We start from the raw sequence: 24,654 nt of genomic DNA, 5'->3' as shown, positions 1-24,654 counted from the left end.
AATGTAGCTTCACATATTTCATAATAAAGCTAGGTAATGTGAAGTGGTTCATCATTTCTATTCCAAGGCATTACTATTACTACTACAAAAATTTCTGTATTAAAATCCTACCATAAATTTGTGTTGTATAGTAACTGAATACATAACTGGTAAATCTCACTAGGAAAATGAGTTTAAGATGCCTACAAACTTTCAGAGGAGTAGTACCCCCTGCTACTTCTATCAATCCCAATAGATTTTTCCCTAAGAAGTTAGTTTAAATGTTCAATCAATATATAAAGCTGAAATAAAATCAGATCATTCTTTAAAAGGAAGAAAAATGAGACTTACCTTATCCAGTCTCTTTTGCCAGCTGTCCTCACGTTTTACCATTAGCTCGATACAATGAGAAAGTGTAGCAAGGATTCCCGCAGTAGTTGCTTTAAAAGTTATCGCCTCCCCTTTAAAGTCTATGCCATTAATTCCTCTTGGTGTAACATGTGGAAATACTGGGGGGAAAAAAGTTACTCAATGAAAGTCTTTCTAATGAAGAAATAACTCTTCATCAAAACTTAAAACTAGAAAATGTTTGAAAGCCAGCAAGTCAGAGCAGACTTTTGGATTATAATTTCCCTCTTGTTGGCCAACATATAAAAATTTCCATTCCATACTTCATAAGCAAAGAAGCTTGCGGCAGCAGATGTACTTTCATATCTTTTTTCTGGGTTCTGTTTCCTAAAATCTATTTGCTGTACTGCACCTAGTGAACAAAGTGGTAGGAGGAATAATACTTTAACAATAACACCGTGCCGGCCTAAAGCGGGACCAAATTAAAGCAAGAACTACCGTACATTCTGAGAGACCTAAAATTTAAAAAATATCTAACAATAAACTGTAGAACCGAATAAGCTCATGTAAAACTTTTAAATAAATATCCACAATTAAGTCTGAGACCAATGCACACATTAAATGGCTCTTATGTTTACATTTTATAATTTTAACTCAGAGTTCGCCTTTGAATTAATGAAAAATCTTACAACTCAACAAGATGGAAGCAAGACAGCATAGTATCTTATACTCTTACCTAATAAGAAATCATTCCAATAGAATACTTATAAGTGAAATAATGATACTTTCAACTTTAAAAACTCATGTAGATATGACAGCAAGGGTATAATTCACAAAAGAACAAATTGATAAAGTGAACTTCATCAAAATTCAAAATTTCTGCTCTTAGAAGTATTGTTAAAAGAATGAAGGTTATGTAGAATGAATAAGTCTACAGGTCTAATGTATGGCACTATCACTATAATTAATAATACTGTGCTGAATACTAGAAATCTGCTGAGACAGATTTCAGGTACTCTCATTACAAACAAAAATGGTAACTATGTGAGATGATATGTTAAATAGCTTGACTGCAGGAATCATTTCACTATGAATATCAAATCATGTTATATATCTTAAATACATATAATTTCCACTTAAAAAACGTACAAAAAGAGAAGAGACAAGCCACAGACTATAAGAAAATCTTTGCACAGCATATATCTAATAAAGGATTTGTATCCTTTATCGTTACATATAACATATATTAATATAGAATATTGACACATTCTATACTTCAATACAGAATATACATTGTCATCTCAAAACTTAACGATAAGAAAATATATAACCCAACTAAAAAACTGGATAAAAGATTTGAACACACTTCAATACAGAGATATGGACAGCAAATAAGCACATGAAAAGATGCTCAATACCATTAGTTACTAGGGAAATACAAATAAAAACCATACAAGACACCACTACATACCTATTATAAGACTAAAATTTGATCTATGTTTTTAAAGATTTATTTATTTGAGAGAGAGAGAGAGAGAGAGAGAGAGAGAGCGCACAGGCATGTGAGCAGGGGAGGGGCAGAGGGAGAGGGAGAATCCCTGAGAAGACTGCCTTCTGAGCATGGAGTCCCACACAGGGCTCAATCCCAGGACCCTGAGACCATCATCTGAGTGGAAACCAAGAGTTGGCCACTTAACCACTGAGCCACCTAGGCATCCCAAGACTAAAATTTAAAAAGACTGACCATGCCAAGTATTGGTGGGGATTTGGAGGAACCAGGACTACCCTATATAGCTGGCAAAATGAACCTTGGTGGTTTTTTTTTTTTAATATTTTATTTATTTATTTGAGAGAGAGTGAGAGAGAGCATGAGAGGGGAGAGGGTCAGAGGGAGAAGCAGACTCCCTGCTGAGCTGGGAGCCTGATGCAGAACTTGATCCTGGGACTCTGGGATCATGACTTGAGCCAAAGGCAGCCACTTAAATAACTGAGCCACCCAGGTGCCCCCCTTGGTGGTTTTTTAAAAAAGTTAAATATACACCTACCATATGATTCAGCCATTCCACTACTGAGTATTGACCTCAAATAAAACGTATGTCCATAAAAACACTGCACATGAATGCTCATAGCAGCATTATTTGTAACAGCCAAAAACTATAAAACAACCCAAATGTCCATGAAGAGATGAATGGATAAGCAAACTGTGTTGTATCAATACAAGGGAATACTACTTAGCAATGAAAAGAAATCAAATACTAATACAAACAGTAGCACGATGAATCTCTAAGAAAGAAACCAGGCCAAAACCCTCCCACATACTGCATAAGTCCATTTATATTAAACCTGAGAATATGCAAACTAACCTATAGTGACAAATAAAGAGATCAGAGTGGTTGTTTGGGAATAGGGAGAGGAGGGATGACAAAGAGATGGAGAAAACTTCAGAGGGTGATAGATATGATAATGATCTTGATTATAATATCTTCAGGATAACATAAAAACTGACCAAATCATGTACTTTAAATAATGTGCAGTTTACTATAGGTTAATTATATCTCAATAAAGCTGTTAAAAAACATATTTTTTCTTATATTTTCTGAAAAGCCTTTCTATCATTGTAACTTCTATATTTTCTATCACTCTTACCAAAACTGCAGTTTCATTATAAACTATTTTTATTAATGCAATGAAATCAAAGGTCATCTGTGTTCTGCATAAAAGAATGTGTACAACTAAAATAATGTGTCCTCTTCTGCTGAATGCTAATTTATATATTTAATATATATATAAACTATATATAGAAGATGAAAGAGTGACATGAAATGTTTTTGAAACAACTCTAGAAATACAGAAATGTACATCTTCAGCTGTACTTACTACTTTCAGAAGCAGCCACCTAAAATCCTTTCCAGAATGATATAGGGATTATGTCACAGACTAAGGTTTCAAACAGTTGATATTTTCAACACTTTATTTTAGTGTCTCACACACAGTAATGTCTCTGAAATAAATCTCTCATGTTACATCTGTTAGTAAATGAAAGTCATGATGACAAAACCTCACCTTAATCTGTTATCCACTGGGCTCCTCTAAGTACTGGTTACTTTGATATTTGCTCCAAGTTTCTTATACCTTATACTGTAGAACTATATCAATCTTGATGGGAAAACTTAAGCAGAACTCTGAAGTACTTGGTAATTTTAGATAAGCATACTCATCTAAATATCTCAGCTAAAAACAGGAAGTGACTATTTTTTTTTTCTTTTTTAGAGAAGGGGAGAGAGAAAGGAAGGGGTGGGGGGAGGCGGAGAGGGAGAGAGAGAATCTTAAGCAGGCTCCATGCCCAGCCCAGAGCCTGATGCAGGGCTTGATCTCACACCTTGAGATCATAACCTGAGCCGAAATCAGGAGTCGAACGCTTAACTGACTGAGCCACCCAGGTGCCCCGTCCCCCCTTTACTTTCTTTCTTTTCTCCTCTTCTTCCTTCCCTTTTTTTTTTAAGAGAGGGAAGTGGGGGGGAACTTTTAAAAGAGACAAAGTGACACGCCATAGTTTCCTCTGGCAAAATGATACACTGGAATATAAGGAAATCAAATATATGTGACTGTAACCACGTCAATGAAAGGCAGAAATAGAAGAAATTAGAAAATGACCTGTAAATCTAGATTTGTAAGTATTAGGCTCCAAAGATTACCATTCAGATTTATAGTTCTTTCAGTTGAACTCTTAACCTTATATACTTTAAAACTCTTTTAAAGGTATGAGCACTCAGAAAATTAAGGAACCTATAAATTCATATCAACATGTCAAAAATAAAAACAAATGCTGAGAGAAGCTGAGCTATTTGAAATCCTTTCATTTCATTAAGACTCTCAAACACTATTTTTGAATAGCAGGCAACATAAGGGGGAATCCCCAGTTTCTGTAGTGAGTTTTTTTTCATTTCCTTACATCAAAAAGATTGTATATGTGTCTGTATGTGTGTGTGTATGGTACACAGACACACAGGAACAGAAAAATATTGGCAGGTAAGTCCTTCTGAACATACAGGATGGTAATTTGTTTAAATCTCTCACCTGTCTACTATGATAAAGAAGAAACATGGTTGAAGACTATGACACTGATATCAATCACACTAGGGTCAATAATCAGTTCTGGACTACTGGGCTATTGTAGATGTGCTTTCTCTTAAGATACAGTTGGCTAAAAAACTGAATTTAAAATATTTTCACATGAAAAAAGTCTCCGAGCTAAATGGGGATGAAAGTGACTGGTGGTACAAATTTTCTGTTTGGACAGTTAATGCACAGGCACACAGATTAGGTTGAAAGAAAGAACAGGGTATTATTGCTCATGTTTCCTAGAGTAATGCATGTTTCATTAACACTTTTCCTCTTCGTGAATTTCATCAAGAGTATACCTTGATTTGATTGATCAGTTATAGTCATTCTTTTATATAGTTGATGACATGACAAAATGCTCTTGTATATTATTTACAAAATACAAAGAGATGTAAGTTAGAAAACTGGTCAGAAAATACAGCTAAATGGTAACAACTGGAAAATATAAAAGACACAAAAAAGTCTCTTCCTCCTCCAAGCTCGTCCGAGCCCGTGTACCCCGCTGCTGTCGCCATGGCCGCGCTCACCCAGAGTCCGCAGTTCCAGAAGCTGCAGAAATGGTACCGCAAGCACGGCTCTGACCTCAACTTGCGTCGCCTTTTCGTGGGGGACAAGGAACGCTTCAGCCACTTCAGCTTGAACCTGAACACCAACCATGGGCATATTCTGGTGGATTACTCAAAGAACCTTGTAACCGAAACTGTGATGCAGATGCTGGTGGACCTGGCCAAGTCCAGGGGTGTGGAGGCTGCCCGGGAGCACATGTTCAGCGGCGAGAAGATCAACTTCACAGAGGATCGGGCGGTGCTGCACGTGGCCTTGCGGAACCGGGCAAACACACCCATTCTGGTAGATGGCAAGGATGTGATGCCAGAGGTCAACAGGGTCCTGGAGAAGATGAAGTCTTTCTGCCAGCGAGTCCGGAGTGGTGACTGGAAGGGGTACTCAGGCAAGCCCATCACGGACGTCATTAACATCGGCATTGGCGGCTCTGACCTGGGACCCCTCATGGTGACTGAAGCCCTTAAGCCGTACTCCTGGGAGGAGGTCCCCAGGTCTGGTTTGTTTCCAACATCGACGGGACCCACATGTCCAAAACCCTGGCCACTCTGAACCCTGAGTCGTCCCTGTTCATCATTGCCTCCAAGACCTTTACCACCCAGGAGACCATTACGAATGTGGAGACGGCAAAGGAGTGGTTTCTCCTGTCGGCCAAGGAACCTTCTGCAGTTGCGAAGCACTTTGTTGCCCTGTCTACCAACACGACCAAAGTGAAGGAGTTTGGGATTGACCCTCAAAACATGTTCGAGTTCTGGGATTGGGTAGGAGGACGCTACTCGCTGTGGTCAGCCATTGGACTCTCCATTGCACTGCATGTGGGATTTGACAACTTCGAGCAGCTGCTCTCAGGGGCCCACTGGATGGAACAGCACTTCCGTACGACGCCCCTGGAGAAGAATGCCCCCGTCCTGCTGGCTCTGCTGGGTGTCTGGTACATCAACTGCTTCGGGTGTGAGACGCAGGCCATGCTGCCCTATGACCAGTATCTACACCGCTTTGCGGCCTACTTCCAGCAGGGTGACATGGAGTCCAACGGGAAGTACATCACCAAGTCCAGCGCTCGTGTGGACCACCAGACGGGCCCCATTGTGTGGGGGGAGCCAGGGACCAATGGCCAGCATGCCTTCTACCAGCTCATCCACCAAGGCACCAAGATGATACCTTGTGACTTCCTCATCCCAGTCCAGACCCAGCACCCGATAAGGAAGGGTTTGCATCACAAGATCCTCCTGGCCAACTTTTTGGCCCAGACTGAGGCCCTGATAAAGGGGAAGTCAACAGAGGAGGCCCGGAAGGAGCTGCAGGCCGCAGGGAAGAGTCCAGGGGCCTTGGAGAAGCTGTTGCCACACAAGGTCTTTGAAGGAAATCGGCCAACCAACTCTATTGTGTTCACCAAGCTCACGCCATTCATTCTGGGAGCCTTGATTGCCATGTACGAGCATAAGATCTTCATTCAGGGTATCATCTGGGACATCAACAACTTTGACCAGTGGGGGGTGGAGCTGGGAAAGCAGCTGGCCAAGAAAATCGAGCCTGAGCTTGACGGCAGTAGCCCAGTGACCTCTCACGACTCTTCCACCAATGGGCTCATCAACTTCATCAAGCAGGAGCGTGAGGCCAGAAGCCAATAAACTCATGCCCGGCTGCAGTCCCTGTTGTGACTGGTCCTTCTTGTCGCTCCTCCCCAGAGATGCACTGCACAGTCCTGCCCAGAGCAGCCTCTGGTTGCGGGCTTGGAGCATAAGCCCTTTGGGGGAAGCTAGTCTGGAATTGCCACCCCGCCCTTCCACGTCCACGTGCCCTCTGTTTTACAACCGGCTGAAGTGTTTCGGTGCAGCTGATTTTTCTGACCATGTTCACTTTGTTCATGTACCACATAGAAAAATAAAGATGCCACAAAGGAGAAAAAAAAAAAAGACACAAAAAATCCACATACGTGGCCGTCTTCAACATTTAATACAATTTAATCATAAAAAATGAGGGTTTAGGTAGGGAATTTTTCATTTTAGATTGCTTTAATCTAAACTAAAGGCCAAAAAATCTAAGCATATTAAGTCAGCTAGTCTATTTTTTTAATAACAGTTTTATTGAGATATAATTCACATACCACAAAATGGACTCAACATGTACAATGAAACAGTTTTTAGTATATTCATAGGTTTGTACAAGCATCACAACAATCAAGTTCAGGACATTTTCACAAACCACCCTGAAAAATCCCATACACATTAGCAGTCACTTCTGAGTCCTACACCTACCCACCAATTTACAGTCTTCAGAGTATAAGGTTTTTGCTTCTTTTGTTAAGTTTATTCCCAAGCATTTAATTCTTTTTATAAACTGCCATAAAGATACTACTATAAATGAAACCATTACCTTAATCTTCACATTGTTCATTGCTAGTGTATAAATACAATTTTTTTTTAAGTAAGCTCCATATCCAATGTGGGCTTGAATTCATGACTCCAAGATCAAGAGTCACATACTCCACTAAATGAGCCAGCCAAGCACCCCACAATTGATTTTTTATATATTGATCTTATTCCCTGCAATCTTGCTGAACTCATGTAAGTTCTAATAGTTTTTTTAGTGGATTTCTTATGCTTTTTTTCTATACAAGATAATGTCATCTTTAAATAGAAATAGTCTTAATTCTTCCTTCTGAATTGGGATGCCTTTTATTTATTTTTCTTGTCCAGTTGTCCTAGCTAGAATCTTTAATGCAGTGCTAAACAGAAGTGTCAAGAATGGACATGTTCCTGATATCAGGGGAAAAGCATTCAGTCTTTCACCATTAAATGTGATGTTCATTGCGGGTTTTTCACAGATACTCTGGGTAGTCATTCCTAGTTTTTTGAGTGTTTTTATCATGAAAGAGTATTAGATTTTGTCAAATGTTTTTTCAACATATACTGAGATGACCACCAGTTTTGGCTTTTATTCTACTGATATGATTATTGTATCAACTGATTTTCCCATGTTAAGCTAATGCATCCCATGCATTCTGGGATAAATCCCTTCTGGTAATGGTATATAATCCTTTTTAGATGTTGCTGGATTTGGTTTGCCAGTACTTTATTGAGTATTTGTATCTATATTCATAAGAGATATTGGTCTATAGTTTTGCAATATCTTTGTCTTGTTTTGGTATCAAGGTAAAACTGGCCTCAACAAACAATTTAAGAAGTATTCCTCCTAAAGTTTGGAAGAATTTGTGAAGAAATAGCATTAATTCTTCTTTAAATGTTTAGAAAATTCAGCAGTGAGGCCATCTGAGCCTGGGCTTTTCTTTGTGGGAAGTTTATTGCTAATTATATCTCTTTATTTATTATTGGTCTATTTGCATTTTCTATGTCTACTTGAGTAAAGTTCAGTCATTTGTGCCTTTCTAAGACTTCTGTCCATTTCATCTAAGTTATCAAATTTGTCGGCATACATTTATTTATTGCCTTCCCCTTTAATCCTATTTCTAAAAGGTCAGTAGTAATAACCTTCCTTTCATTTCTGATTTTAGTAATTTGAATCTTCTTTTTTTATTTTGATCAGTTTAGCTAATAATTTTAATATCTTTTTGGGGTGCATGGGCAGCTCAGTGGGTTAAGCGTCTGCCTTCGGCTCTGGTCATGATTCTGGGATGGAGCCCCACATTGGGCTCCCTGCTCAGTGGGGAGTCTGCTTCTCCCTCTGCTCCCCCCACCCCTACTCATGTTCTCTCTCAAGTAAATAAATAAAATTTTTAAAAAAAAAATTTGGTATCTTTTTAAAGAACAAAGTTATAGTTTGTGTTTTTTTATTAATTCATCAAAATTTAATTTTGATATCTTTAATTCTGTTAATTTGGTATCTTTTCAAAGAACCAATTTATAGTTTGTGTTGTTTTTTGAGTCTCTTTTTTTTTTAAGATTTTATTTATTCATTTAAGAGAGAGTGAAACAGAAAGAATAAGTGGGGGGAGGGGCAGAGGGAGAGGGAGAAGCAGACTCCCCACTGAGCAGGTAGCCCGATGAGGGGCTTGATCCCGGGGACAACCTGAACCCATGGTAGATGCTTAACCATGTGAGCCACCCAGGCGACCTTCTTTCTTCTTTTATCATAAAGGTGTTTCTGCTATAAACTTCCCTCTAAGCACGGCTTTAGCTGCAGCCCATCTGTTTTGGTATCTTGTATTTTTGCTTTCATTCATCTCACAGTATTTTCTAATTTCCTTGTGATTTTTGTCTTTAATTCACTGGTTATGCAGGAGTGTGTTAATTTCTATGTACTTATGAATTTTCTAAATTTCTGTCATTGATCTCAAATTCTATTCCTTTGTGGTTAAATAACATACTTTGTATGATTTTAATCCTTTTAAATTAGTTGAAGCTTGTTTTATGGCCAAGAATAAGCTCTCTCCTGAAAAATGTTACATGTACTACTGAGAAGAACATATATTCTCCTATTGTTAAGTGGAGTATTCTGTACATGTCTACCAGGTCTGATTGTTTATAAGCATTTTATTTCTTTATTGGTCTTCTTCCTACTTTTTCTATCAATTGCTGAAAGCTAGATATTTAAGTCTCAAACTATTATTACCGAATTGTCTTTTTTTTTTTCCTCTTCAATTTGGTCAGGTTTTGGTCCATGTATTTTGGGGTTCTGTTATTACATGCAACTACATGTTACAATTGTTATATATTTCTGATGAATTGAAATTGTTATCATAAAGTCTCCCCTTTTGACCCTAGAAATATAAATTAAAAAAAGATAACACAGCATGTAACAGAAGAAAATTTACATTAGAGGTAAATAAGAAGTTTATTCACAAAAGACTGAGCCAACAGTCCTTCTACCATGATCTAAACTCCTGAGGTCTTTAACTAAGGAAGGTGTTTTTGTAACCCAAAATTCCTCCTCTGGTCTAAAATTCAAATTACTTTAATTGCCTTTCTTATCTTAGAACCTGTGGATGTTTTACTCTACTCTTCAAAACCCACCCCTAAACCTATTCTTGAAATACATACAACTTACTATCAGGTTGGTGTACTAGAAAAACTTAACATATTCACTATCACAATATGTGATCTAAACCAAATCTTTAATGATGGCTATAATGGTGAGTATCATTATAATGACCACTCTCAAGAATGAAGTATCATTTCTCCTTTTTCTGATGCTTGCTGGATCTAGTGAAAGACCCTGTCTTTATTTGAGAGATGACTGACACCCTAATCCCAGGCTATGATTAAGTAGTACCAGGTTTTTAAAGACTTCATGTTTTGTTCACTTTACCAGATTATATACAAAGCTTCCAACTTATTTCTAGAGGTTAACCACAGAAAGATACTTTCCATCTATGGTGATTAACAAGAGTTAATTTTCATCAACACTAAGAAAGGAATTACTTTAAGCAGTGAATTCCAGAAGTGTACTTAAAACATGACTCATGATTTAAAAAATTATGCAAACATCTTGTAGGATATTTCTCTAAATGACTTTAATAACCCTGTCTTCTGTTGCTTGGTTTCAAGACTCTTTTCAAAAAAAAGAGACTGGAGGCTTTCCTCAAATGTCTGGATATCTGGCTATCTGTTCATATTTAAGAGTAAATTACTGGAAGCTCTGTAAGCATTAGCAGGGTTTTTTAATTAGTGGACTTAATCAAATGGTGATCTGGTAGTGAGACAGCTTTTTCATGGTAGACATAGAAAATCTCTATTAATAAGTCCTTTCTTTGTGGTCATTCAGCATCTACAGAGTTATGATCTAATTTTGTATCAGAAAATACATGTTTGGTTGATGCGTATTCTGGAAACACAACAGAAGAAAGGAGCTGCAGTAAGTAGACTTTCATTTAGTGCCCGGCTTAGGGTTCTTAGAGATAAACAGAACAATGAGGCTGTTAAATTTCAACAATCAGTATATAAATTTCCACATAATCCCTTTAATGAAAGCCCTATCCTTTACTATGCCAGGTATTCCTGAATCTAGAACCCTCCAGTTTAATTTCTACAGAAAGTAAGTTTCCTTTCAATTCTGGGGAATGTAGGCAGGGGAGCTGACCAGGACAGAAGATTGGACCTGAAAGTTTTACAATTTTTTCAATAATTTTTTCAATGTCCAAACAAAATATTTTTTCTATTAAAGCAGATTATACATTGTGAAGTTAAAATGTAACTTGAAAGAATCTTTCCAAAATAATCCTCTAATTTCACAAAGGCAAATCTAGATGACTCAGTAAGGTTCAATATTTTAGTCCCAATTTGGAAGGACCAGTTTGTAGTAAGAAGCTAGTATTTTGCAAGACTGGGAGGGGGCAGGTCATAAGGAGGAAGAGAGCCATGATGAAAATAAGAAACAGGAAGAGGGAAAGAAAGATAAAATGGGGAGAAAGAAGCATCAGACTTTAGTATCAATAATGGAATATTCCACTGTGATCTCTGAAACAGAAAATTAATGCCATGAATACAACAATTTGAAAAATTATTTAAAAATAGGTATAAATTATACTTCACATTCTTTCATAACTTTAGCAAAAATAAGCACAATTAGATTAACTTATTTGTTTTCACAAAGCCTTATTTTTGTAATTAAAAAAATATTTTGCAAACCTACTCATTTTTTCTTAGGATATGTCAAAAGAAGAGTACTGATTAGGAATCACAGGTTTCTGGTTTTGTTTGTTTAAGATTCCTCATGTAAGTGATACCATGCAGTATTTGTCTTTGGTTTATTTCTTTTACTACAAGGCCCTTGAGGTTCATCCATGTTGTCACAAATCACAGGTTTCTTTCCTTTTTTTTTCACAGATGCCATTTATTTGTCAGAGAGAGAGAGGAAGAGACAAAGGGAGCGCAAGCAGGGGGAGGGGCAGGAAGAGGGAGAAGCAGGCTCCCCGCTGAGCAAGGAGCCCCTATGCAGGGACTCACAAATCACAGGTTTCAAATGAACAATTCAGAATTCCATCTAATAAGTTAGCCGTTATAAACAGAGCAACAATAAATGAGTATATGAAATAAGCCACCTTGCTCCTGGGTCTGTAAACAACTGCGCTATGAAATCAGATCTATTTTTAATAATTTTCCTTTAATAACACTGAATATGTACTTTTCTTTTCTTTTTTTTTTTTTTTTTAATATGTACTTTTCAATACCAGTTTATTGAGTGGAGACAGAAAAGAATGTTGAACAAAGAAGTATACCCTAAATAAACATTCAACTCCATTATAATGCTTCTTCCCCCAAGAAATAAACTTTCAGTACTAGAAACTGATTTTACCAAATACTGCTGAAATAAATAAGTGGGACAATGTCTGGAATTCAGAATGAGTGTTGTTAGATAATGAGTGGCCATTATTATTTAATGTCAGAATGTATATTTTACTTACATGTCTTTTCCTAGAAGGAACTTTCATTTTCCAGTAGTTAAACTGCTTTTAAAAATTGCTCAATTAGATAATTATTCTTGTTATATACTTAGTTATAACTTTAGAAAAAACACTTTATGTAGCTGAGAGGAAAAAAATGTACTACTTACACTTTTCCTTATTGCCATTAGTGTTATGCAAGAAGTCTCCATCAGAACGTGTTGTAGGAAAGTCATCTTCATCATCTTCTACAACTAAATAAAATATATTTAAGGATATTAGGGTGAAAGGAAATAGGAATTAACCAGTTTATTCTTATGTTTGAATGAGTCAATATATTCTGGATTCTGTGAGTACAAGACCTTATTTACCTTTGTATTTTCAGTGGTTGTCAAGGTATGCCTAATAAACATGCTGTGGAATGTCTTTAAATACAATACATTATTATAAAAACTGCACCCATTCTCATTTGTGTAAGGGATAATACTGAGATATGAATTATTTTGTCCTTTAACCTTCCTATCCCTTCCTACCTAGCTTGGGCAATTTCATAATTCTACCAGAGGCCTGCAAGGGCTGAAAAGGAATGTAAAAGAATAACTTGCATGCAGAAGATGCCTTAACCTGCCTCTGGGAGTTCTTAAATTTACTATTTCTGGATATACAGGGAAAACAGAATGACTTACAGGTGTGATATCAGTTTTCATTCATCCTAATGTGTCTGTACCTGGACATCCCTTTTAACTTACCCAATTCCAGAAAAAAACAGAATCCCCCATGTTTTCCTTCTGCATACCTTTTTTTCTATGTACTATCCCTTTTTCTACTACCTAACATACTTTAATCCTCTGTATTATGTATTCCACTTTTAATGCAAATTTATAAACCTCAGCCCCCAACCTTATTCTCTGCTTTCTATCACACTTAATGGCTTCTTCTTTTTTTTTTTTTTTTATTTATTTGACAGAGAGAGACACAGCGAGAGGGAACACAAGCAGGGAGAGTGGGAGAGGGAGAAGCAGGCTTCCCGCGGAGCAGGGAGCCCAACGCAGGGCTCGATCCCAGGACCCTGGGATCATGACCTGAGCCGAAGGCAGACGCTTAACGACTGAGTCACCCAGGTGCCCTGGCTTCTTTCTTTCTTTCTTTCTTAGGTACTCCCTAAACATTAAGAAGTCCTCATTCTAAATTAATGTCTTACTTCTTGCCTGTATCTCTACATCAAGAGTAATTTTGCTCTACAACAAACATTTCAGCTACTTTAGCTCGTGCTCTCTCTCTCCGATAGATGCAGAGCCCTCTCCTGTTCCTTAATCCTCCCCTAAATGGTAGCAATCACCATGGAAAATACTTTTGTTCTGTGCTGCCATTTTCTAGTTACTGGGCTATTTCATTTTTTCATCACTTAAAAATTTTGCTACTCATCTACAACAACTTCTTCAAATCATAAACTATTATCTACTAACACCTACTATTCATTTCTATGAATGAACAGACAATTCATATGGTCAGTTCTAAGAAATTCACAGCATACTGCTCTGCTTTTAAATCAGTACTTACCACCAGACAAGATCCTGACCTTGATTCAATACTATTCGGATGAACTGTTCTTAAATATTACTGAAAGGTTTGTGCCTCACTTATCTCATTAATATCTACTCTGGGTTTCGTATCTCTAACCATCTAATAGCCTAGTACCACCAAACAGGGAATTTTCAACTTTCTTTTTCTAGCCCAACACTTAATATATAAAATTGATGAAAACAAGAGCTGTTCTGGCTAAAAGAGTAGACTTCCCCTTTCCTTCCCAACCAAGTACTCCTTGTCCATCCCTGAGGCACCTTTAAGGGATATCTGACATGGTTTGAAACTACTGCCCTAATACAAATCCTCCAACCCAATCATTCCTGCTTTCCTTATCCTTGCAGTAATCCAAATGAACCACATTAAAAATAGCAGCTATTATTTACTGAAGTTTTGCTGTTGGGCACAGTGCTAATCTATATATTCTCACTTAATTCTCACAGTCATATGTGCGGGATATAATATCCACTTTATAGTTGAGAAAAGAAATGTGGAAAAATGTTAAGTAATCTATTTCAAGTCATCAAACTAAAATGAACAAAAGAACAAGATTAATAGAAACTTTCCTTTAATGTGATACATGTCTTCCTTTAAAATTAAACAGTAAGTTTAGGTTAGAGATAATGTCTTCTATTTCTGTAAATCCATATATCTAAGATTTTAAGGGTTAATTAAATCCTACTGAAGCATGTGTGGGAATGGTAGGGAGGAAGTTGGACTGAAAGTGCCTTACTAACAGTTCTGATAAAACATTTTATATAAAAACACTGAACACCTGAAATAAAATGAGAATTTGCTATTATTATTTCAATGACACACTTAACAAAAAACAGCGATTCTTAAAATTCTTTAAGCCATAAAAAAAGACTTCAAACCAAAAACATTCAACCCAGGAAAGTTATCATTCAGAACTGATGGAGAGACAGTCTTCCACACAAGCAAAAGCTAAAGGAGTTCATCACCACTAAATCAGCCTTACAGGAAATGTTAAAGGGACTTCCGTAGGCTGAACAGAAAGTGCTCTCATTATCAACAACAAAAAAAAATATGAAAGAATAAATCTCACTGGAAAGGTAAATACAGAGTAAAGGTAGTGGATTAATCACTTATCAAGTTAGCATGAAGGCTAAACAAACAAAAGTAGATGAATTCACCACCCATAATCCACTGCTGTCATAGACTTAGTATTGATAATTTAATGAAAGATCCTTAGACTCAGTTCATCAACTCTGATCTACAAAGTAGGAAACTATGGTCCATGTCCTTATTTCATCTTTACCTAATATGTATTCTTAAAAGCATCAGTTTTTCTTAAGATAGCATTTACAGGGACATCAGTTGTTATGGGTTGAACTGTGTAGCTGCAACATTCATATGTTGAAGTCCTAACCTTCCATACCTCCGAATGTGACTCTATCTGGATACAGCATCTTTACCGAGGTCATTAGGGTGGGTCCTAATCCAATATGGCCAGTGTCCTTGTAAGAGAATGAAACTTAAACGCAGGCACTTACAGGAGGAAGATGATATGAAGACAAAGGGAGAAGACAGCCGAGGAGAGAGACCTAAACAAGATCCTTCCCTCATGGCCCTCAGAAGAAACCAACCTTGGTTACAACTCATCTCAGACTTCAAGCCTCCAGAACTGTGAGAAAATAAATTTCTGTTGTTTAAGCCACCTAGTCTGTAGTACTTTGTGATATATGTTAGTCTACCACTGATGCTATTTATTCAAACATGAAGAGTTTAAAATTATTTTTCAAAACTTCTATACAACCTGGTTATCACTGCATCCCAACTTCTACTCCTTCCACTATCACTTTTGCCCTTGACACGTTATATACTATTGATATGATCACTTAAAAATAAATCAATTCCGTATATATCCTGTTTTTGTTTAAAAGGCTATCTACAAGCAAATGAAAAATGATGTGTAGTGTTTAATTTGATTAAAAAGGAATACACACATTTTTCTTAATGAAGGAGAAAGAAGTTCAACTGCCTTTATTTTTAGAGAAATAAATATCAAATGTTAAAGAGCCTAAAACTTAAAGCATATCAAATATAAAGAACTTCAAGGCTACTTAATTTAGACAAAATTAAGTACTTTAAGAGGAATATGGGCTTCTGCTTCTGACCAAGGTAAAATAAATAGGTTTACCCTCTAAGCATGAAACTAAAAAACTGGAGAAACTACACAAAACAGTGGTTTTCAAGATATTGGATATTAGGCAACAAAGGACAGTGATTCCTGAGAGTCAGAAAACAAATAACATGAGCCCTATGATTGCTCCAGGTTACTGTCTCGGGAGAATTTCCAAGTGGTAGAATAAGGAGGAAAGCAGAAGGAGTCTGGCAGACTCTCTAAGGTGAGGAGTAGATGACAGTACAGAAAGACAAAGGCAAATGGAGGTCAGACAGAGGACTACAGACGAGAGACCTGTACAGAGAAAGAATTCCAGAGAAAACAGAAGGTCCCCTTGAGAATTCAGTAGAGTACTGTTAGCACATACAAGTGAAGAAACTATAGAGGTCAGGGAAAGAACCATATGAAAAAATTCCAGGGACAGTATCCAAAACTACATGGTACAGGGAAAAGTTCCTGTTTCCACAACACAGACTGGAAAACCTCGTAATTCATAGGCTACTGGTTAGAGAACACTGAAGACTCTTGCCTCAGTAGTGGGGAAAAATTAAAACACATAATTGTAAGGTTCTTATACTATGTTGGAAGTGGTATGTTACCTGAAGGCAGACTATGTGTAGTTAAATGTACATACTATAACCCTACAGTAGCCACTAAAATAACAAAGAGTTATAACTAAAAAGCCAACAAAGGACATAACAAATAAAAATTATTTTAAAAATACTCAATCCAAAAGAAGGCAAAAGGAGGAAAAAGAAGAGAGAAGACCAAAGAATCTGAACTCAGATCAAACATATTTAATAAAACCAAGAAATGAAACCATGTCAAGTAACCTAGTTATACTTAGTGCTATTTAGTAATACTGCTATGAGTAATTCATTTTTGCCTTCACGGCAAATAAAAGGAAAAATGAAGAACAGATGTTAACAGTAATATCTTTAGCAGTAACAACAAAAATATAACTTAAAAACTCACATTATGAGTAAGTTAAAAGAAGATCATCTTGCTTAAATAAAAAGTTCACTAAATATTATTTTTAAATCTCTATGTAGCTCCATTATTGGTTTCTTCTTCTATGAGAAAAAGGCCAGAGGAAGGGATGGGGAGAGAAATGTGAAGAGAAAAATAAAGGGAGAAGAAGAGAAGGAAGAGTGGAAAAAAGAGATGGATTGATTTCAGACTTGGAGGATTTAACATAAACATGCTTCTCTCTAAGACTCATGATGGGGTACAATCTTTTTTTTTTTTTTTTTTTTTTAAATAAGCTCTAGGCCCAATGTGGGGCTTGAATTCATGACCCTGAGATCAGGAGTCATATGCTCTACTGAATGAGCCAGCCAGGTGCCCCATGGGGTAAATTTATTAGACATGATCATGTGAAATGTCCCATGTTACCAAGATGATAGATATATTTTTTAATGGAATAAAGAGTTTAAAAATCACTTAAAAAATTTCAGTTGTATCTGGTATGGGGGGATCAGATTACTTAGGATGCATTATTAAAGTATATAAGTTATATGGACACCAAAATCTGTTACATTGGGAGTTTTCAGCAAAAGTGACTATAATTACCTTTATCAGTTAAAGACATTACCCTTTAAGATCAAGAGGCTTTAAATCCATTCATTCTCCAAGTAAAAATAGTGGTAATAGCCTAATTAACCTTTATCCCTTTGAAGTTCATCCTTGGAGACAGCATCAGCACAGGCATCAAAGTACTTCTGTAAAGTATCAACTTGTCTACATAGGATATCTCTAAAGGTTTCCATTTCAGCCAATTTTTCACGTAAACTGTGGCCTTTCTGTAAAACACATAAAAGGGGGCATGAAATCCAAGTTAATAAAACTGGAAATGATTTACTCCTATGATATTTCATCACCTTTTAAGGTGTACATCTTATTATTGAGAGAATGGGGTAAGGAGAGCTGTCAGGTTCAATATAATACTTCCAGGAATAGACTTGAACATGACTAATTAGTGGCTTGACAGTGATAAGCTTGAAGGAAATAAGGCAGCAGTAAGTCTGACAATTTGCTAATATAACATTTAATATTTTCAAATTAAACACCGCGAGAAAAAATTGTGTAAGACTTTGGGCAAATATGTTACTGGGTGACCTTCCAAAGGAATGGTGAGTGTCATCTACACAACTCTTAAGAGGGTGTTGTTTGGTCAAACAGAATCTTTGATTTCGTTGCAATGGAGCTACTTTACAACTCTTTAAGTAGTAGAAGACTGAGAGTAACGTAAATGATTCGATTCCATATAGGTACAAATGAACTTTGTCCAGTGGATATACTTAGTTACTAATCTCTGAATACTGACCAGCTTTGCATATATTAGCAAAATCCTTTCAATATTCCTTATATTCTCCCTTGAACCAATTTTTCTTTATATCTTAACTCATTAAGGAAAGAAATAAAATCTGATATGTTCATTTTATATTTCTAAGAATCATGATTTTGCCCCTTAAAAACTATTCCATAACATAAAATAAATTACACTGTAGAAAATTTCTTTCAAAAAACTATCACATAAGTTCTTTTCACAACATTCAGTATTAAACTCTATGCTGCCTTAAAGCATACATAACCACAAACCTTGAATGAAGAGGTGGATGTTGCAGAATAACCACTTGCTCCAGACACCAGTGACACCATAGAGCCATGTCGACGTAAGCTGGATTCAGACCCATACCCAGATTCAGTCTAAAAATGAAAGTAAACTAGGTGAAAAAAAATTAAGCAGAAAGTACTTAATCATCACAAGAAGAAAAGTTGTAACTATGTGAGGTGTTGGATGTTAACTAAAATTATCATGGTAATCATTTCACAATATATACATATATCAAATTATTATGTTGTATACTTTAATACAATGTTATATGTCAATTATATATCAATAAAACTGGAAAAAAAACAGGAAAAAACGAAAGTTTTCCTACAAATCAATAGGGTTATTAATAACAATAATTAGCAGTTTTGAGTCCATTCAAGAAATATTACCAAGCCACTGGCGTTAGTAATGCCTTTCCATTCCTAACTGCCAGTTAATTTAGAAATTTACTGAATAACAACATGTTGGGCTAGTGGGCTGAGAGTGTTTAATAACAGGAAAACTACCTAGAGTAGGCAAATTCATAAGGATGAAGTAGGACAGTAGTTACTAGGGACTAGAGGGAGGGGGAAATGAGAAGGAATTTAACAGGCACAGGGTTTTTGTTGGAGAAGATGAAAAAGTTCTGGAGATGGATGGTGATGTTCAACATAAGTGAACTTCATGTCACAGAATTGTACACTTAAACATGGCTAAAATGAACAAATTGTTATGTATATTTTACCACAATAAAAAAAACTGGACAGAATAAGGCTAAAAAGATAATAAAAAAACTTTCAGTACTATTTCTTTATAGGTTAATCACTTAACCTGACACAGCTCAAATATACTGTCTCAGTGAAGCCTTTTTTAAAATTTTTTTTAGATTTTATTTATTTATTTGACAGAAAGAGACAGCAAGAGAGGGAACACAAGTAGGGGGAGTGGGGGAGGGAGAAGCAGGCTTCCCGCTGAGCAGGGAGCCCATGAACCCTGGGATCATGACTCAAGGTAGACGCTTTACGAGGTGCCACCCAGGCACCCTGAAACCTTTCTTTTTATACCAGGCAGTTTGTCTCCATATTCTCAACCATTCTATATCATGATACGGCATTTACCACTCGACTATTATAGCTTACATTTTGTAATTACAATCAGAGTTGGATCTTCTAGAAGACTGTATCTTTTAAAAATTTTTGTAGTCACTTCAACAGTTCATGGCAGAAAGAAAGTTTCCAATTTCGGGGTGCCTGGGTGGTTCAGTCAGTTAAGTGTCTGATTTCGGCTCCAGTCGTGATCTCAGGGTCCTGGAATTGATCCCCATGTCCCTGTGTCAATCTCTGCATGGGGCTACTTATCCCTCTCCCTCTGCCCCTCCCCCCCACCTTGTGCACCTGCTCTATCTCTCAAATAAATAAAATCTTTTTTTTTTAAGATTTTATTTATTTGTTTGACAGAGAGAGATACAGCGAGAGAGGGAACACAAGCAGAGGGAGTGGGAGAGGGAGAAGCAGGCTCCCCGCTGAGCAGGGAGCCTGATGCGGGGCTTGATCCCAGGACCCTGGGACCATGACCTGAGCTGAAGGCAGACGCCAAATGACTGAGCCACCCCGGTGCCCCAATAAATAAAATCTTTAAAAAATAAAAAAAAAGAAAGTTGTCAATTTTGTCAGTCTGTTAAGTAATCACACCATGGAAGATAGTTAATTGAACTCCTGGATATTGGGGTACAGTTAAACTCCACACTGTTATAATACTTGGGGTTGGCATTCTTCGGAGCACCAATTTTATAGCCCACCTTTGTTAAGACAAAAGCAGTACTAATGATATAGACGAAAGAACTGAACATTTGAAAAAAGTAACTTCCAAGTACCTGAAAAACCTGCTCAAGTATTCTGGATCTTTGCTTACTTTCTACAGTTACTTTTAAAAACAACTATGAATAACTTTAGTTCTAGTCACTAAACTCAAGAGGTAAAATAATATCTAATCATTTTCGGTATCACACCCAGTAGCAACAATTAGAAGTTTTTTTTTAGCTTATCTGATTTTCAAGATTAAGATTAGGAATCATTAAAATTAAGTACAATATATTATAGAAACTATTTCCACTGATATTTTACATACTCTGTGTTCTAGTTCCTGAAAATCCATTACATTTCCTATACAGCTATTGGTTTACCCAAGACATCATTCTTTTTTTTCCCTTTTCAAATTTTTAATTTAAACTCTAGTTAGTTAACATATGGTGCAATACTGGTTTCAGGAGTAGAATGCAGTGATTCAAAACTTACATAAAACAGCCAGTGCTCATCACAAGTGCCCTCCTTAACACCCATCACCCATCTAGCCCATCCCCCATCCCCCTCCTTCCATCAACCCTCAGTTTGTTCTCTACTGGTAAGAGTCTCTTATGGTTTGTTTCCCTCTCTTTTTAACCCCCTCCCATATGTTCATCTGTTTTGTTCCTTAAATTCCACATTATGAGGTGAAACCATATGGTATGTCTTTCTCTGACAATTATTTTGCTTAGCATAATACACTCTAGCTCCATCCCCATCACTGCAAACGGAAAGATTCCATTCTTTCTGATGGCTGAGTAATATTCCATTGTGTGTGTCTTCTTTATCCATTCATCAGCCCAAGACATCATTCTAACTGAAAAACATTCTTTTAGGTATAAGAACATTAAATTTTTATACCGATTTAATAAATAAAATGTTCGTGCTCTCATTTTTATGTAAATGATATTAATACTAGTTCAGAATATTTTTCCAGTTCAGTAACACTTCATTTAACTTAAGTTTATTATTCCAGGAAGAAGAAGGAAAAGGAGGGAGGAAGAGTGAGAAAGGAGGAAGAGGAATCCACAACCAAAAGAGCACACAACAGCTCATGGAAAAGAAATAAGTACCTTAGGCAAAGAGACTAGAAATTTACCCATGTGAAAACCAGTAGTCTCCTAAAATTCAAACTTCCAGGATATAATGTTTGCCAAACATTCAAAGTGAAATTGTCATACTTCAATAATGCTTGTTTATATAAAAACTCTATGAATTATAGTGCAATACATTTTTAACTATCAATTTACTAACAAATTACATATAAACTTAAGACTGCCTGGAATCAAAGCTCTTCTCCAAGACTTACCACTCCTCATCTCAAAGCAAAGCAATGTTTTAGTGATGAAGCAAAATAAGTATTTTTTGCCAGAAAAAATTAATGAAAGGGTAAAGCATGCACTTTATTTTAGTGCATTTAAGAAATTTGATTTTAGCGCAATTTAAGAAAATTGATTTTGTTTTTTTAGAAGAAGATAAAACTAATCTATGACAAAAGAAGTAGGCCAGGGAGCAATGGGGGCAATGGTTACAAAGAGGCACAAGAAAATTTGGGGGTACAGATTACAACTGTCCAAACTCAACTGTCCAATTAAAATGGATACATTTTAAGAATGTAAATTGTACTTCAATAAAATAAAGGGAAAAAGGTAAGCGTGTTTCCATATAATAGAATCCCACCAAAAGAGAATTCTAATTACACCAATCATATAGCTCACAAAAAGTAAGACTTTTGAAATACTGTGTCCTAAGCTACTAGGTTCTTTACCTAAAATGGCTCTAGTTTCTTCTCCTCTCTTTTGACAATAACACTAACTAAGTGTAGTCTTTCTACACTTTAATCGTATTGGTTTGGTAAAGTTTCTCATTAGATTTAAATACTGAAGACTGGAGTTAAAAATAAGAAGAATCTACCAGTAACAGAATAATAACATAAGGTACTTCTCAGTTGTTTAGATACCTATGTGTCATTCATTTCTAAACAGAAATTAATCTGAATTTCCTATTTAAATACAGAACCATCCTCTAATTTACAATCGAAATTTTATAGTATTAAAATAGATTTTGGATTATTTATTTGCAAAATATTCAAAACCATACAATTTGAAATTTAAATCCAAATAAATCTACACTCTCCATCTAGTTGCTTTTTGTCAATGAGTCTTAGAGGAAGTAAAAACTACTTATTTTTTAAAGATCTTTTCTTTTAAGATCTTGAAACAAAACAGAAATACCACGTTTTTCTAAAGGTTTGTTCACCATAAAACATACTTATCTCCTCGTCTATTTTTTCAGGTTACACTATTTCAAAACAAGTAATATTTCCTCACAACTAAGACATGATAGAAAAAAGACTCTAACAGCAATAACTGATAGTGTTGTACATTTTAAGTAATGGCTAATAACTGTTAGTGTAATTGTATTTCTACCTTTAATAAAGTTTCACTTAAATAAATTCCATTATGAAGCATAAAAAATCATTCCAAGGAAAAAGAAATAAACTATAAGCAATTGTGCTATTATCCAATTTCAATAACGGATATTCATTTGTCACACTATTTCAGTCAACAACTGCACAAAGGTAACTTAAATACAAATAAATGTTAAATATACATATATTCACACAGACGTATCCTCACTGTTTAAAATCTACTCATTCTAGGAATGTCTATAATTGTGCCAATGATACTGACATTGCAGAAAACATTCCTGACAGTATTACCACAACATTTAGAGTAATTTTATGACATAGCCACAAAATGGATCAAATCATTTTTGAGAGTCACAAAATAAAAATTAAAGAATACTCTCATTACTGGGGCGCCTGGGTGGCTCAGTCGTTAAGCGGCTGCCTTCGGCTCAGGTCATGATCCCAGGGTCCTGGAATCGACAGACAGAGACACAGCGAGAGAGGGAACACAAGCAGGGGGAGTGGGAGAGGGAGAAGCAGGCTTCCCGCCGAGCAGGGAGCCTGATGTGGGGCTCCATCCCAGGACCCTGGCTGGGAAGCCTGCTTCTCCCTCTCCTACTACCCCCCGGCCTGTGTTCCCTCTCTCACTGTGTCTCTGTCAAATAACTAAATAAAATCTTAAAAAAAAAAAAAAAAAGAATACTCTCATTACTTTAAAGAAATATCTTCAAACTGCATAGTTAAGCTTGACTGCCTTTCTTATTCACATAATGTGGCTCTCATTTAGTTTTAGATTTCTCTAAAAAAATCTAATCTATCATCAAAGATATCAATATTTTAAAAATATTTGGTCATAGGTGCTAAAAATATTTCTAAAAAAGTTATAAAACTATTCTGAAAAGGGGCAATGTTTCTGACATCTCCTTTGGCTTTCCAAGATGTTCACTCTGAAGGCAACAATACTCATCCTGAATTTATAAGGTATGCTTTTTGAAGGCAAAGTGGGGTGAGGGAAACAAGGATGGAAATGGGAAAAAATTACTTTACTGCCACAATTGATATTCTGTTAAATGTTCTTAAAAATTGTACCATGCTTTCAAAACCTCATTGGTATGATTTTGGGACTAATACTTCAAAGGTATGCTGGCTTTTTCTTAATCCCACTCACTGTTCCACAAGAAAAAAGAAGTTGAGCTTACTTAAAACCACTAATTACCAATATATAATATTTTGAAAACACAAAATTCTATCTAAAATTAATAATGTGGAATTCAAATAGTTACTTTGCAAAAATATCCTTCTTTCCCAATTTGTGTGTTTATAAGCCAGATTCCTGAACATGTTTTGCATAAACAAAGAATGCTATTTTTGTTCAGAGAAACACTTAATTATACACGTCCTATATAGAACAAGGTTTATTGCTTTTAAATACTACAATGAGACCACATCTTTATTATAATATTCCTTTTTATTAAAACCAAAAAAACCCTCACAACAAAAAAACCCGCAATCTTTTGGCCACTAGAGGGGATCAGTAGCATTTTCCAAGTAGCAGTATACTTGGAAAACGGATACAAAGGTTACTACTGGTCAAAGTACAATAGTAACCTCTAGATTAATTCCTTTATGTGTTACCTTTACCCTCTGTATCTTGACTTTTTGAGAAAAATTAAAGGCAATAAATTAAATCATGGTTCAAAGTTATGAATTTAATAAAACAACAGA

The 24,654-nt window shown here is 36.1% G+C and overlaps 1 protein-coding gene and 1 pseudogene across 2 annotated transcripts in view; one reads left to right on the top strand and one right to left on the bottom strand.

Annotated features, from left to right (window-relative positions):
- The window catches only part of CERT1 (ceramide transporter 1), a 113,471-nt gene that overhangs the window by 39,813 nt on the left and 49,004 nt on the right, over nt 1–24,654 (bottom strand). For both annotated transcript variants that reach the window (XM_025892654.1, XM_025892653.2), the window contains exons 4-7: nt 18,684–18,791; nt 17,746–17,884; nt 12,523–12,606; nt 331–488 (exon numbers count right to left, since the gene is read on the bottom strand). In XM_025892654.1, the coding sequence (XP_025748439.1) occupies nt 331–488; nt 12,523–12,606; nt 17,746–17,884; nt 18,684–18,791 (489 nt within the window). The remainder of the gene's footprint in view (nt 1–330; nt 489–12,522; nt 12,607–17,745; nt 17,885–18,683; nt 18,792–24,654) is intronic.
- On the top strand, nt 4,918–6,658 carry LOC112839651 (glucose-6-phosphate isomerase pseudogene; annotated as a pseudogene).

Source organism: Callorhinus ursinus, unplaced genomic scaffold (assembly GCF_003265705.2).
Source record: "Callorhinus ursinus isolate GAN/ISIS: 27379988/994484 unplaced genomic scaffold, GSC_fseal_2.0 scaffold23, whole genome shotgun sequence".
NCBI lineage: Eukaryota > Metazoa > Chordata > Mammalia > Carnivora > Otariidae > Callorhinus > Callorhinus ursinus.
The sequence above is the reverse complement of the archived record's forward strand: the minus strand, read 5'-3'. Positions and strand labels throughout refer to the sequence as shown.